The sequence below is a fragment of the Gallus gallus genome, chromosome 1 (genome assembly GCF_016699485.2).
Source record: "Gallus gallus isolate bGalGal1 chromosome 1, bGalGal1.mat.broiler.GRCg7b, whole genome shotgun sequence".
Classification (NCBI taxonomy): Eukaryota; Metazoa; Chordata; class Aves; order Galliformes; family Phasianidae; genus Gallus; species Gallus gallus.
Window position 1 is genome coordinate 83007252 of NC_052532.1, and position 16440 is coordinate 83023691.

Below are 16440 nucleotides of genomic sequence, written 5' to 3' on the forward strand. Positions count from 1 at the left end.
GCCTCCACCTGGACATAGAACCATTGATCACCACCCTCTGTCTGTGGCCTTTCAACCAATTTCTTATCCAATGAGTGGTCCACCCATCAAATCCACATCCCTCCAATTTGGAGATAAGGATGTGGTGGGGGACCATGTCAAAGGCCTTGGTCAAGTCCAGGTAAATGACATCGGTCGCCTTCCCCTCATCCACCAACACCGTCACTCCCTAAGCATGACCTTCCCCTAGTGAAGCCATGCTGGCTGTCTCGGATCACACGCTCATTCCTCATGTGATCGAGCATGTCATCCTGGAGGATCTGTTCCATGATCTTCCCAGGCACATAGGTGAGACTCACCGGCCTGTAGTTCCCTGGGTCCTCCTTGCTCCCTTTCTTGTAAATGGGAGTGACGTAACCCTTCCTCCAGTCATCTGGGACCTCGCCTGACAGCCATGGCTTCTCAAATATGATGGAGAGTGGCTCGGCAACTTCATGGCTTGCTCACTCTACAGCCTGACAGCGAAACCCTCCACCAAGAACACCTGTGAACACATCATCTGTAGAGACTGAGCAGGCTCGTTGTGGTCACCCAGCACCATTTGTCAGCCTGCCATGGGGCAGGGCTGGGTGTGAGCTTACAGGTTTGGTGCTGATCATGGCAACACTGAGCCCTTAGGGGCATTTCACACTTCCAGCTTCCCCATAAAGGCTAAAGCTGGTGTTTGGGCATTATAGCAATTAGTTGAAGGAGAGGGAGCTCAGGTGATGATTTCCTTGATACCTTTACTAGTAGGAAAAATTACTGAGAGGAACAGGAAAACCCAACTGACAAACACATGGCTAAGAGGCTGGTGCCATCAAAGGAATTTTGTTTTTGTTTTTGTTTAGCATGGGGCGTTTTATTCAGCCCCCAGCCTGCTGGTGACAAATGTCTCAACAGGGGAAAAGAATTCTCACCTGGGAGTCTGTGGGGCTTATTGAGAGGGATTAAAACTAGGTTTAAAGGGAGAAGGGGATAAAACAAAGCTTGCTAGAGATGAGCTTAGGAACTGCATGTCAGTGTTAGTGGTGAGACCAACAGCCCACCTGAAGTACATCTACACCAATGCACATAGAAGGGGTAACAAGCAGGAGGAGCTAGAAATCATTCTGTGGGAGCAAAACTATGACTTAGTCATCACTGGAGTGCTGCAATGGATAAGCTCTTTAGGAAGGATAGGCAAGGAAGGAGGGGCGGTGGAGTGGCTCTCTGTATTAGGGAGTGTTTTGAGGTTGTTGAACCCAATACTAGGAATGATGATATCAAGTCTTTACAGGTAAGGAACAGGGGAAGGCCAACAAGGCTGACATCCTGGTGGAAGTCTGTTATAGACTGCCCAACCAGGATGAAGAGACATGGTTGGACTAGATTATCTTAGTGGTCTTTTCCAACCGTGATTCTCTGATTCTGTCACTCTCAAAATACCCACTTCTAGTAGCAATGTGTATTCTCCGTATCTTCTCTCTCCTATTACCCTTACCTACAAAGAGATTATCCTGGATATCTACTATCCAGGCAGCCATGGTCTCAAGGCATACTCATCAAGGTTACTCATGTCTTTAAAATACTGCTTTCTGCAGTGTCTCCTCTCCTTGCCCACCACAAGTCAGCCCATGGCCACAGATGTATGAAGCCTGTTCCCTGAGACAGTGAGCCCTCTCATGCTGTGCTGCAGCAGGTCGTGGGCACTGCCCAGTCCCATCGGGTCCACTTGGAGCTTCAGGTCCAACCCAGACACCGCACTGCAGGGCCATACAGACCCCATCTCACACCTCGGGAAGCATCTTTGAGGCACTCAGGATACTTCTCCAACACCACCCTGCCGTTCAGCTTTCCCTCCACTTTCAATCTTCCATCCCGGGTTTAAGGCAGACTTCTGTAACCCTCTCCTTTCTAAAATCCCTCTCTCATTTGATCTTTCAACTAACAATTTTTCAGCTCCACGCCCCAGCTGCGGTCCCACCACCCCACCTTCCCACTCACCGAACCCCCAAAAGGGCTTCGCCCCCACGGGCCGCCGCCTCTCCCGCCCCCCGCCACTGCGGGTCCCCGCCCGCCCCCGGGGCCGGGCCGGGGCGGGGAGGAGGCGGCACCGAGCCCGAGCCCCGCTCGGCCGCGGCGGCGGGGCCCGGTGGGCAGGGGTAAGTCTCACTCACCGCCGGCCCCTTCCCCTCCCCGAGCCCCCTAGTCGCCCTCACTCCCCGCAGCCCGATAAAAGGTGGGAGGGAGGGAGCACGGCGGGGATGGGGGTAGCGGGGCTTTGCTGGCGGAAGGGGATATGATAGCGCTTTGGGTTGCGATGAGGAACGGGAGGGACCCCCTAGCAAACCGTGCAGCACGAAAGCCTTGTGTCTTTCGTTCGTTTTCTCGGGTGGCTTTGCTTATGGGCTGGGCAGCTGATTCCAGTGCTACGGACCTTGCCTTTCGTGGCCCCAGACAGCGGAGCCTTGTCGGTGTACAGCGAGCCCTGACTTGGGGGACTGCAGAGGGACTGCTCTGTGGAACGCCGTTCCTGGGCTCGGCAGCAATGCTGGCTCCACTGGAAATGAATTCTTCACATGCAGCGGGGGCTTAACTTCTTGGTCGGGGTCAGGCAGAAGAAAGACAGAGAGGAGAGGCAAGTGCAATCACTCGCAGATGAAACGCTCATGGTAGGAGATGGCTTCACCCTGTCCTGAAGGATGTCTGCGTTGGTGGGACGGGGAAGATCAGCTGCCATCCCGTTCAGCCCTCATTCTCTCACAACCACAGGCTGGCATGGGCGGCTTAGTTTGAGGGATGCTTCTACGAAAGGGATTGGAGTAATTATCACCTATTACACAGCTACAAGTGCATACATTGTGGATGTTTCTCTTCAGCGGTAAGGTGGAGCAAGGACTGTTATTTATAGTGCTGGCATTGCAATGTTCTGTCCTTGCCTTTAGTACCTGTCTTGCTGATAATGAGTTTAACAATGGGAGCACTAGTAAAAAAAAGTAAAATAATAATAATAAAAAAAATCAGATAAAAGGGATTGAATGCCATAGGACAACCCTGGGACAGCAGCTTTCATATACCTTGAAAAAATCAGCATGGTAAATCAGGAGAAAATCAGCCTCCTGAATCAAAAAAGGCCAGGTTCCCAAGCACAATTACAAGCCCATTGTAAGGAAAAAAAACTGCAGAGCTTGCTTCATGCATCTTTCCATTATTCCATCCCAAATGACAAGTTGATTTGCTCTTCAGCAGAGGAAGTGTATCTTCCAGCCAGGCATGGAATACACAGAGCACAATATGGATGAGATGGGGGCTGCACTGAAAAATTTGGCATGCTAAGCAGGGTTGAAGCTGAGCATCATTTGAACAGAAGGCCTGGGACGAGAACACATTGTAGGAGAGGAGTAATTCAGCCTGTGGTGCTCACTGTGAGGTTGCCAGGGTTCAAGAGCCTTCTTGAGCAGTGCAGGTGCAATCTCTGCCAGGCTGCTGAGCTCTCAACTGCATGAAGATATTAAAAGAGTTTTCTTTAATGAGGGAAGAAGGAGAGTGCTTCCCAGGGAAAAGATGGGACCTCCAAGCTCTCATTTGGGTAAATGTGTTGGGTCTTCCAAGTGCTATGGACTGCTTTGTTTTAGACTGCACTTATGCCCAGCTGGCCTAACTGGTACTGTGGTGTGACTTTGGTGCATGTTAAAACTACTGCCGCTTTCCTCATAGTTGTATTGATTGGTAAGATGAACTGTTCAGATGGCAGCCCAAAGAGACAGCTGGACCCTGAGGTGCACCAGGCCCAGCACTGCCAGCTGGGCGGGAGGAGGGGTTGTCCCACTCTGCTCTGTGCTGTGTGGCCTCACCTCCAGCACTGGGTGCAGCTGTGGGTGCCACAGAATTAGACAGACATAAAGCTATTAGAGAGCATCCAAAGGAGGGCTGTGAAGATGGGGAAGGGTCTGGAGGGCAAGGGCAAGGTGCATGAAGGGCAGCTGAGGTCCATGGTGTGCTCAGCACAGAGCAGAGGAGCTGAGGGGAGGCCTCATGGTGACCTACAGCTTCTCATGAGGGGAGCAAAGGGGCAGAGCTGAGCTCTGCTCTCTGTGACAGCGACAGGGCTGGAGGGAACAGCATGAAGCTGTGTCAGGGGAGGGGCAGCTGGGGGTTAGGGATAGGGTCTGCACCAGAGGGTTGTGGGCATAGAATCGATCTAATGGAGTTCAAGGAGCATTTGGACAGCGCTCAGACGTAGGATTTGGATTTGGGGTGGTGTTGTATTGAGCAGGGGGTTGCATGCAATGATCCCTGTGGGTCCCTTCCAACTCAAGATAGTCTGTAATTCTGTGGTTCTATGGTAGCAGATGAAATATTGCATTCTTCTTTTGGCTTAGATTCAGTGACAAACAAAACAGGACAAACTAGACTGTAAAATAAAGCTTTGCCTTTATTTGAGCAGAATAAAGCCCTCTAAATTTGACTTGAAGTAGCATCGCAAATGAAATATGACAGACATATACCATCTACCAAAAGTTGTCATTCTCCAGAATTATTGTATGGCTCAGTTTTCACTCGTCTCTTTCTCTTTGCAGCAGCATCCCCATGGCACTCTTCACAAGAGCCAGCAGCCATCTTAATACCACCAGCTCTGTTCCCTGTGGAGCAGGTAACACAACAGAACCTGACCTGCCACGTTCACACGCCTACTATGCCCTCTGTTACTGCATCCTGATTTTGGCTATCATCTTTGGGAACGTGCTGGTCTGCTTAGCTGTGCTGAGGGAGCGCACCTTGCAAACCACCACAAACTACCTTGTGGTAAGCCTAGCAGTGGCGGACTTGCTGGTGGCTACTTTGGTGATGCCATGGGTAGTGTACCTGGAGGTGAGTACATCTTGGAAAAGTCAAGCAGCATTGAACTGAGGTACAAATTAACTGGCATGACCATGTGCATTCAGGATAGGCCAGCTCTGGGACAGATAAAGCCCGTTTGCATTTCAGCCTCCCAGCTAGCTCTGGAGCAGTTGTGGTGTGTGTGGTGGCCCACGGGTGGCCCTAGGAGACCATAGTCAAGCTGGAGAAGTACAACCCACCAGCATATACCCTGAGCCCAGCCCTTTCTGGCACAGCTCTTTTAGTTTGAATGGCAACTGGGCTACCTCCAGTGATGTCAGCTTTGGATCTCAGTGTGCTAACAACACTTTAATTTGGGTGCCCTTGAAGCTGCCACTACCAGCTAGGGGGGTTGCCGGTGGGCACTATGATGGATTAGGAATGACGGGGGAGGCAAGGGGGTGGAAATATCTTAAAGGAACTCATCTCAGAGTCCAGATCAGTCCCTGCCTGCTGGCAAGAAAACAAAAGAATGGTCAAATCCTCATTTCTTCTGGAGCTTCAGAGCCTTAATGTCTGTGATGATAGCTCCAAGTAACATTACCTAAGCAGGCTGACAAAGAGATGAAGCTATGGATCACGCTCCAAAATCTCTTTAAGTCAAGTGAGGGTTTTCACAATAACTTCAAAGGATTCATCAAGCCCTCAGGGTCTTATTCTCACTTTCCCAAGTTTCGCACATTGGGCTGGTGTAAATCTGTAGTAGCGTGACAGTGGCAGTATGAAAAACATTGTCAGATACAGGGTAGTAAAAATGGACTCCAAATTCCCCCACACAGTGGCAAAATCCTGAATTACTGAAGCCACTCCAGCAGTAAACATTTTTGCTACAGTAAATACAGGAAAGCACACTACAGCTGGCATTTGTATCTGTTCTCTTTAGCATTTTCATGCTAACTCAAGTAAATTGGTAGATCCAGAAAAATTAGAGTGAATGCCTATGAGCCATAAGCTTTCAGCTGTGCCCTGTCAGCCCTGTTCCCATGATAACAGAGACAGAACAAGCCTCTGAGCTATGACCTCTACGAAGCCTTGTGCTCCTTCTCTAAGGGGCAAGGTGGGATCAGGCCAGAGGGTGGGAAAAGCATTCTGGTGACAGCTGCCCGCCTTTGGCTGACCTCCTTCCCACAAAGCAAAGCAGTAGCAGAGAGTGATTTTAACTTGTGTATATGGACTTTACAGTGCATGAATAGAAAGTAGGACAATACAGGACAACTCCAGCAAATGCCAAACCAGCTGTGCATGTGCAAGGATATCTGATCAAGCAGCAGCGGAATGGCAGTGGTCTGCAGCCCTCCTCTGTCAATAGGGCACATTGAGTAGCCAGCAGATCTCTAAAGTTTGGCATTGAGTGCAGGCATTTCCCTTATGTTAAACCAAGCCTCTCCCAAACTGTATCCATTGTAGCCTCAGCAAGACCGCAATTAAGAGAAATTAAAGGTCTGTTCTGTGTACAAGCATCATTAATTAGTAAGGGCATTGATGGTTAATTATTTATGAAAATAGTATCACTGTGGAATGAAAGAACAAAGGATCATAATCCTGCTTGTGTGATCATGTTCCTAATGAAGTTAGTAGTGATATTTAGACTAATCTGTGTGGAGCAGTCCTGGAGCTGCTCTGCAGGATGTGTGCCCCTCGGTGGTGTTGCCTCATGGGGTAGGAAGTGGTGTTGGAGAGATGGAGGCAATAAAGAAGGGAAGAACAATAAAAAGCAAGGAATAAGGAAAGGAAAGCCAACCCAATAAAAAAAAAATAATTGACTATGCATTTTGATTACACCTAAAAAGTATTTATTAAAATCAAATTTAATTTCAGACTGCTCATATAGGAATATTCCATTACCTCAAACATAATTTCAGTCTCGAAAGAAATCACAATATGCATTGCATTAGGAAAGACTTACCAGTTGCTATTGCTGTGGAGAATGTGTATGCTCAGGGGTGCATCTGTGGAGCAGCCTCTCCCCCCAGCAGTTTCCCACTCGTCAGCTGGCCTGTCTGAACGCATGCTTTTAGTTTCTCTGGCCATGCAAAAGTGTAAGTGGGATTTCTCAGCTGCAGGGTGCTAATGGCATCCCCAAGAAGAACTTTCTCTTAAATACAAAGCTCTTTAAGTGATCATGCTTAGAGGCACAGCTGCTTACAAACCTGATGCAACTTTGTGTTCATGCTTAATTTATTCCTATCCACGCATCATTATTTTAATGTGATTTACAGATTCCTTTGTTTATTCTTAGGGATTCAGGAATGATGGATTTGCATACGTTTATGAATGCACAGAAATGGTTTTCAGATTGGAAGACTTCCTAAATTTAAAGATAATAATGCTGCAGTTTTGTGGATAAAGCAGGCTGGTCACCATGTAGGATAAGGTGAGAGCCTGACCTGAATGGTCCATAGGGAGCATTAGCTGTTCTGTCTTTGACAGAACCAGGATTTCATCCTGGACTCTGTTCTCAGTTCTGCTGCACACGCACTGAGTGGTAATGAGAGATTGTATCGGCTCATCTCTATGAGATTTGCTCTCATCATCTGTAAGAGGAGAATATTATTTAACCATCCACTTCATCCACGCAGTTGTGAGGTGACATTCAATTAATACCTGCAATGTGCTTTGAGATTCCTGGATAAAAGACTCCAGAGGGATAAAGAATAGGTGCCCTGCCAGCACATGAAAACCATGGCAAGTTATTGCTTCTGTAACAAAGATGAGTGGAACAAGAAAATAAAGAGCAGAAATAAAATTTAAAAGCATGAACAAGGCCTATAATAAAAAGGCACTTCTTTGTTCAATTCTGGAATAAATTCTGTATTCTCATGTATGTAAACATCAGCTTCTTCACTGACTTCTGTGGGGCTGGCCCTCATTTTAATTCTGACTGGTGGAAGCTCGAATGGGTTTTAAGCCCAACATTTTGATCTGCCAAGCGTCCCCTGAATACAAGCAGCAGCTTAATATACAAGTGATGTGATCTGAATACATCATCCTGAGAGGGTTCACATCAGAGCCATTCCCACCAACGACTTCAGTTTTAATGGTCCACATTCCCAGAGCTTCTCTTTGGGCTTTGTGTTCAAATATGCTCAGGACCTTAGAAACTCCTTCCATTAAGTGCTTGCACATCTGCTGGGGTAGCAGCAGCTGGCTTCATGCAAACACCTGCCAGCAATTCCTGGTGAGATATTCTTCAGTCTTCACAGATCACACACACACACACACACACACACACACAGAGCATTGTATTTTGCCTCACACTACAGAAGCAGACTTTGCTAGGTCCCACTGCAAAGATTTTCAGCATTTATAATTATTAGATGTTTCGAAGTGGGCAAGCAGGTCTCAAAATCTGCAGCTAATGCACAAATGATGTGGGATTTCCTTAAAAAAGGAACCTACCTGATCAAGTCTCTGATTTCAGAAGGGCAGCCTTCAGTTTGTACATCTTGTAGCTTTCTAATTGTGCAGAAAATCTCTACGGTAGGTTTTGTTTTTCTTCTTTCTCTTTGCTTGCTGTTTTTGAAAAGGAAACAAAGGAGCCCCAAAAGTACCAGAAAATTTATAAGAAAACTGAAGATGAAAGCACAGTTCCTTTCTGCGTTTTGCAGGTTGATTTCCATTTCTGTCCCAGGCATCCATTCAGTGCCAGGGGATCTAATGTTCCTCTGGCAGTCAGTTCAGTGCCTGACTTCTGACACACAGCAGCTGGGCCCAGCAGAGAACACCCTGAAGGCAAAGCTCACCTCAGCAAGTTACTGTACCCATGTGCAGGAGTGGTGGCACAGGAACAGTCAAAAACATGACAGTTTCTCAGGATGATTTCTTGAACAACCTTGAAAAAAAATCCATACAGAGTGCATCAGTGTTGCTTCTCTCTGCAGTGAGCTGCATCCCTCTCAGGTACTGATGCTTGCCACAGTGTTGACCCATTGACCTACAAGAAAAGGGTACCCCTTGTGGCACCATTGTTGCATTCAGCAACAACGATGTTAGCCACCTGTGTTAGGCCTCTGCACGCACTGATCCATAGCCTGATCAGGGCCAAATGACTGCAGACACACACCAATATGATGAGCAGCAAAATGGCGTTTATTCACTACTAAACACAGCTTATATACATTTTACCTACAAAACCGTGCTGTCATGTCCCACTCTGATTGGTTCACACCAGATAACATTGTGCCTCATTTGGCCGTTTCCACATTCTTTTCTCATCCTTCTTCTTCTCCTGTTTTCTCTGCATCAAGGTCAGCACAATAGCACTGTCTCTCTATGCTTAGGGAGAGGCCTGTCCCGTACATCCCGTAGCCCCGCAAGACACCTACTACAACACACCAGAGGCCTGACAGGTAGGTTGCTGGCATATATTCACAAGATCACAGGACAATTCTGGGGACCTCAGGAGGCCTCTGGTCCCAGTCCAACCTCAGGCAGAGTCAACCATGAGGTCAGAACAGGCTGCTCAGGGCTCTGTCCAGTTGGTTCTTGAAAACCTTGAAGGATGGTGCCTGCACAGCCTCACCAGGCAACCTGATCCACTGCTTCATTACCACTTTAAACCTCTCTTCATTGAGTGAATGCCTGTTGTCTCTTTTATTTTCCTACCACGCTGCTGAGAAAAGCCTAGCTTTTCAGTAATCTGGCTCCAACTCTCTTAATACGTCCCATTAGATACTGAGGGGCTGTTGCTAGGTCCCCACAAAGTCACTCCTCCTCCAGGCTGATCAAGGCCTGTTCCCCTAGCTTCTCCTAAGACAAATGCTTCAACTCCTCAGGACTATATCAGTGGCCCACTGCTGGACTTAGTCCAGTTCATCACTGTCTTTCCTACGCGGGGCCTCAAAACTACATGCACTACTTCAGATCTTAGCTGTATTCACTCATTAGGCTTATCTGTTGTAGAGCAAGCTGCTTCCTTGTTCATCTTCTGCAAGGAGCAGGTGCTCCTTGACCACCTCCCTCTGAGCCAGGCCGCCATTGCAGCCTCAAGGAGAGCAGACCTACGCACAGCAGTGCCACACAGTGCTTGGAGCATGCTGTTGCCAGATGAAAACTTCAGCTGCAAAGATGTCAGCATGTGGGCCTAAAGTGTATTTCTCCATCACAGAGATTGGCCACAGCTAAGCTTTCATGATTAAAAATTCAAAGCAAGCAGAACAAAAGCTAGACAAGGTAGTGACCCAAAACCCTTTGTCTGAATAGATTTTGATTCTCATTCAGATTGAATAATCAAAATCTGTAACTGAGATAAGAATCCAGATGAGGTTCTGGAGAAGCCTTGGGTCTCAGGTCTCTGTTTCATGCATAAATGCATAAGATTTGCGGCATTTTTCAAGCTCAGTGGCTACAAGAGAACTCCAACAGAACTCCAACAGCTAAGCTGAGGAACACTTAGCCCTTAGGTTTCCTCAGAGAATTCTTAATCAAAGAATGTATACAACTATATCATATTTAATTCAATGTATCATGCTAAGCCATAAGAAAATGGACAGCTGCTATCTATTTCTGCATACTGCCTCCTTCTGTAAGAATAAGTAAAGCAGTTAAATTGAGCTCCTGGATTCTCTGTGACTCACCACACATTATCCTGAATACAACATAGATGCCTCAGTTTTGCCCTGAGCATCACAGTGAACACAAATTCATCTCGATGTTGAGGAGCTTGGAGGAGAGCACTCTCTTATACACAGCTTTTTAGAACTTTATGAAGAACAGGGCTGATGGCTTTGTGATTCCTGATGCAGGTGACTGGGGGAGTCTGGACTTTCAGCCGCATCTGTTGCGATGTCTTTGTCACGATGGATGTCATGATGTGCACAGCCAGCATTTTAAACCTCTGTGCCATCAGCATTGACAGGTGAGTACCAGGTACATACAGGAGAATAGCCCAGGGGGGTGTAGGCCCCAGACAACCATGGAAGGAATGTGGATGTGGGGTTTGCACAGGCAGCACCAGCATCCTCAGGAACATAAGCTTTCCATCAGGTCTGTCACTGTCTCTACAGCCATGAATATGGCTTAGCCCACTATGTGCTAGAAGATGTCTACACTTAAGAAAAGGTAGAGATACACAAGCAACAAAGCATTATGCATTGATAGTCAGCCACATCCTCATTCCTTCTGAAGGTAGAAACCAGAATCAATCATCTAGTTCCCACTGAGTAGAGACATTCCCCCAGGGAGATTTACTAAACAAAGTACTGCCATATACATACGGAGAGGAGAAAGTTATCGCTGCATTATCTTCAGCCTTGTCCTGTTTTTCTGTGTCTTATAATTCAGCTTTTTCTAGGCAGCATTGAGAGCTGGGAGCCAAGACCATGGCACATGTGGTCCAGTTAGGCCCTAAACTTTCTCTTTACGGGGATCAGAAGGGGAAGGAAGAAGCACTACATACTGTACCTTTGTAATTTCTGATTCAAAGCTAAAGAGGCAGCTCTCAGCAATGGACTGGACCAATGTTTCTCCATAGGAGCGTCTTTCCCCATTTCAGTTTAGTTCTGCCACTGGGTGATCCTCAAGCCAAGACTCTTGAGCTTTCCAAATCCCAAGCTTGTGGAGCTGTTTTCTAGGGCATCCTGGCACCCAAATGTCCCTGAATACATGCCGGTGGGCAATCATCTGGTTGTCTACAAGGCCAACACCAGGGAGGGCAGCGGAGGCACAGCAGAATGGGCCATGGTTGCTCCAGAGAGTGCTCCTTCCCAGCAGTGCACTTCTAACCCTAGGGGGCTAAGGGGCCCATCTGGTACCACAAATTTTGTAGCTTCACAACGCCAACAGTTCTGCACACATTTCTTCCCAGTGCTGCCAACTAACTCTGTTTTCCTTTGTTCCTCCCCACAATACCCTGCTTACCATTTTTGCAAACTGCTGATCCATCATCTGATCATCTTTCCTCCTCCATCTCTTCATCACTTCTACCATCACATTCCCTATGTGGCTTTTCTTCCTCCTTTTAAAACCTGATGCTTTTCCTCCCACCATTCTTACCTCTCCTTTTTCTGGAGCTGGTTTGGTTTACAGATACACTGCAGTGGTGAAACCAGTGCAGTACCAGTACAACACTGGGCAGAGCTCCTGCAGGAGGGTCTCTCTCATGATCGTGGTAGTCTGGATGCTGGCATTCGCAGTGTCATGCCCTCTCCTCTTTGGCTTCAATACTACAGGTAAGTGACATCCTGAACAATAGCAATCCTGGGTGGGGCTGGCAGTGAAGCTGCTCTTTATATGGCCAGGTTATTTAGCACGGAACCTGCAGGTTTTTGAAGCTATAGGAAATTTTAGGGAACTGAAAAGAGCATCTCGGAAGATGTCAGGAATGGGAGAAAGGACAAAGGAGAAAGGATCTTCTAAGGAAGAATGGAAATAGAAGTTAGAGAAGTGGGCACAGCTGTTGGCCAGAAGAACAAGCAGATGCGTGATGGGTCATGCTAGAAGATCTGAGGCAGAGCTGGTTTTAAACACTGTTTAGGTGACTGGGTAGGCCACAGTATAATTTGCAATAAAGGAGACTGGAGATGCTTGCTCTCCATAAGCTGCCCTTATCCCTCATCCAGCATATTACCTGCTTTGCCAATACACCAGGGGCCTCCTTCCAATAATCTGAAGCAGCTCAGCCATTCCTCTCTCTTTTTTCTCCTCCCCAGGGGATCCCAGTGTCTGTTCAATATCCAATCCTGTTTTCATAATCTACTCCTCTTTGGTATCCTTCTACCTCCCCTTCATGGTGACCCTTCTGCTCTATGTCCGGATTTACCTCGTGCTAAGACAAAGGCAAAAGAAGAGAACCCTCAGTCGGCAGTGCAGCTACAGCGCCAGCACCAAACCATGTTATACACACAAAGTAAGATCCACATGAACACAGTAGGAACTGTCAAAAAGGACAGGGCATGCGTAATCTCTCCAGAGGGTCAAAGCACAGAATGGAAAGCACAAAGAAGGGATATAACATCTTTTCATCCCATCCTTCATTCATATACCATGGTATTTGAATTGCAGAATCTTTGGTTAAGTTCTTTTTTAGCACTCTAGAAACAAGATATCCCAAGTGTATCTCTGCCTCTGGATCCAGACAACTGGAAAAGAACACAGCCTACACCACTGTTCCTTCTGAGCTGTCCTTTCTCTGCCAATGAGACTGATTTATTCATTTATTGTTTTTTACTCTGTGAAGTTTCATCCTTGAGACTTCACAGACTTTAATGACCTAGATTATTAATAAAAAATCTTCATACATCACACTTAAGAGTTCAAAATGCTCAAGGGAACCAACACAGTGATTTGAAAGGGATCACCTGATCACACAAGCCATGCAAGCCCATTTGTTTTAACCATTTTCTGAGAGTGAAGCTACATTGGGAAAGAGTCAAGGTGTTTAGGGTATCAGGGCTGATACAGCACAACAAGTGAGAGGTTAGCAGAGCAGGTGGTTGAACTCTTCATGTTCTCATGCCTCTCCTTTGTGGGATAGAGGCAGAGAGCTGTCACACTCTGATTCATCCTTCTCATAAGGCCAGTCCCAATCACTAGATTTTGTGCCATCCCCAGAGGTTAGTCTTAGCAGCCAAGAAATGATACAGGGTAAGGATAATTCCTACAGCTCTTATCATCCTTTGACCCAATGAACAGCTGAGATGGTTCCAAACTCCTCTGTGGCATCCTCTTTTGCAGGAACACAACAAGAGGAAAACTTTGCCAAACAGATGCCAGGACCCATTTTCCCCTTGTCTCCAGCTCAAATGCTCAGACCAGGAGATGTCTACCAAAAGAAAGTTGCTGACTGCCTTCAGCCTCCAGCAGTACCGCAGCTTCTGCCAAGATAGATCTCTCAGCGAGACACCTGGGACTCCACAACATAACAGGCTGGAAGAGAGGAGAAAGAGTAAGAACCCTGGGCTGGAGGTACAGAGGCTCAGTAATGGCAAAACTGTCAGCTCTCTGAAGCTAGCACACCAGCAGCCCCGGCTGATCCAGCTTCGGGAGAGGAAGGCTACACAGATGCTGGCTATTGTCCTGGGTGAGTGAGAGCCAGTTCCCCTCATTAACTGAGTAGTAACAGGGAAATAAAACAGCCCTCGTCATAACTCATTAAAACAGCTAAGGCAGTAGTCTTTGCTCCTAAGTTGTGGCCACTGTCAGCAGGCCACATCTAAAGTCCTGTTCATTCACGTAAATGATTCTGAGGAACCTGAACTCTTGCAAAGTCACTCTCGATCAGGAATTAATGTCACCTTCAGCATTTACCAAAGGCAGACAGGTGTACTGGGCTGCAGGGAAATAGTGAAAGGGTCAGGGAAGAGGGCACGTGTGTAGCCCTTTTTCCAAGTTGTTGCTTCTCTCTGAAGTCAGAGTTTGTTTTCTTTCTTTTAAACTCAGGGACATTCATAGTCTGCTGGATGCCATTCTTCTTGATTCACATCCTCAACGCCCACTGCCCCGCCTGCCATGTGCCCCCAGGGCTGTACAGTGCCAGCACCTGGCTTGGTTATGTCAACAGCGCCCTCAATCCCATCATCTACACCACCTTCAACACCGACTTCCGCAGAGCCTTCCTCAAGATCCTCTGCTGCTGACAGCAGGGCCAGCATTTCTGGTTGTTCTGGGAATGCACTGAACCTCATCCAAAGCATGGCCAGAATAAGGATTCATCCTGACTGCTGCAGTACCTGCTCTCACAGCACAGCCCTGGGGAGCCAGTTTCGATAACATCCCTTCAGTAAGAAAGGACTAGCACCTCAGGCCAGTTCATCAGCCCCATTGCCAACCCAGATGTCAGCACGCAGGCTGGCCTGGTTTCCCACAGCCGTTCCAGAGCAGTCCTTCCATGGTTTCCTTTCCCCATGCTATTTCACAAATCCATCTCCAGTAGTTCCTAGGTCAAAACACCAAATGAGTCCAGCTAGGCCATGTCAGCTGGTCTCATGCCAGAGCAGCCTAATGCTCTTCTCCCTGTACAGAAAAACCCATCCTGGGACAGTCCTGATGTTTCTCCCATTTTCACCTCTCACTGTACAGGATCCAGAGAGACTCACCAGGGGCCCCAGCTCTTTCTCCCAAGCTTTGGCTTAGCAGTGTTGTTAGCGACACGTTTGACAGCTTTGGGCATAACTACAAGTCATCTCTGCCTTCTACACCTTGGCTCCTCCATCCAGGCAGTGCTTCCTTTCTTTCCTAATACAAAGACAAAACATTGTCCTTCTTTTGTTTGATGGGTTTTGGGGTGGGACGCTAGTGAACACCATGTATTGTTTGCGTGGAGAGATGCTTTTCATACTGTATTGTAACTGCATTAATACAATAAAACACACATCTAATTGGAAGTGTCATTGCTTTTGTGGGATCCATTTGCCACATTTGCCATAAGCCTTTTCTCACTGGTAGCCCTCTCAGCACTTTCCCTCTGTGAAGCGATCGTCCTCCCAGGTACCCACACAAGGCCATTATTAGTGCTTGCCTTTTACTAATACAGAACAAAGTAGGGAAGTGTTTCTCCAGGCCTCACACAGTGAAGCACCAGTGAAACTGGGAAAGAAATCAATGCCTGTTGTAAACACCTCCCTCAGACAAATTCTGAAAATATGGTAAATTCATTTCTCAGCTATGCTAAACAGGCATGTGGTAGTGTTATTCCATCTGCTTAGAGGTGTTGAAGTGCATAGGAGGCACTCAGGATATGCTGGGGATAAATCCAGCGAATCAACCTGTGGAAAGATTGCTGCCCCAGTAATTCTTATTAAGATGCTGTCATAACACAGACCACCAGAGACCAGCTTTGGTTTCTTTACACAGAGTTGACAGAAAGGTGGAAAACAGGAAACAGATCTTTTAAAGGGTGACTGAGTCCATTTTGAGCTCTGGCCTAGCATTCCTTAGTTGTTATGTTCAGTCCAACCTTATTTGAATCTGAACCTTTTCCTCAAGCAAAACCCACCACAAAATCTACCCACAATCACAAAAAATCAGCTCCAAAATAAAACAGTGACTTTTTCGCTCCCTCAAATACTGCTTGAGTTCTGTGCCTCAGTCTTACCACAGCAATAAGAACACAAGTGGCCTCACAGGAAAGTCCAAGGAATAGAAGCAAGTGAAGGTTCTGTCAGCTGTTGGACTCCTCACTCCTCCAGCATCAGCCCTTGGAAGATGCAGAAGCTCCTCTCCCATGGAGGTAGAGAGGGAGCTTGGAGCCTGCCACAGGCTGCACATAACTCCCAGTACTGGGAAGCCTGCACTGCTGGCATGTCATAACAGATATGCGGCACAGCCAGGTACTTCACAGTCTATGCCTGCCCTCACTGTGTTCCACATGGCAGCAAGGATAGGATACTAAAGGTCCCCTTTGCTGGACACTATTTGTGATCAAGCCCGCAGGCAGAAGAGCCAGAAGGCATCTCTGTGGTGGTTTTAAGGAGAGTTAAGAGCCTTTGGAGACAGAAGAGAGCTGGCAAAACCCAAACCCACAGGGAACAACAGCAGTCTGCCCAGCAAGGCAAGAGGAAGACATCCAATCACTGCCTGTCCAGACATAGCGGTGGCACAGCGCACATGAAAAAATTAGCT

General features: G+C 47.3%; 1 protein-coding gene across 3 annotated transcripts; it reads left to right on the forward strand.

Moving 5' to 3' along the window:
- Positions 1 to 2103: 2103 nt before the first annotated feature.
- Positions 2104 to 15203, forward strand: DRD3 (dopamine receptor D3). Of its 3 annotated transcripts, none has more exons than XM_004938205.4 (7): positions 2104 to 2162; positions 4581 to 4872; positions 10626 to 10738; positions 11908 to 12050; positions 12531 to 12727; positions 13555 to 13900; positions 14260 to 15203. In XM_004938205.4, the coding sequence occupies exons 2-7, from the start codon at positions 4591 to 4593 to the stop codon at positions 14454 to 14456; spliced, it is 1278 nt and encodes a 425-aa protein (XP_004938262.1). In that variant the 5' UTR covers positions 2104 to 2162; positions 4581 to 4590; the 3' UTR covers positions 14457 to 15203. The 3 variants fall into 3 exon arrangements, with proteins under 3 accessions (XP_004938262.1, XP_040502240.1, XP_046761173.1); XM_040646306.2 differs by having other exon boundaries at positions 4581 to 4654; XM_046905217.1 differs by having other exon boundaries at positions 4584 to 4872.
- Positions 15204 to 16440: the final 1237 nt, after the last annotated feature.

Bases quoted from the DNA above. Each gene is read 5' to 3' on its own strand.
- DRD3 (XM_004938205.4), top strand. From the start codon at position 4,591: ATGGCACTCTTCACAAGAGCCAGCAGCCATCTTAATACCACCAGCTCT. The intron at 4,873-10,625 runs GTGAGTACATCT...TTCCTGATGCAG, and splicing joins CATGGGTAGTGTACCTGGAG to GTGACTGGGGGAGTCTGGAC. The intron at 12,051-12,530 runs GTAAGTGACATC...TCTCCTCCCCAG, and splicing joins CTTTGGCTTCAATACTACAG to GGGATCCCAGTGTCTGTTCA.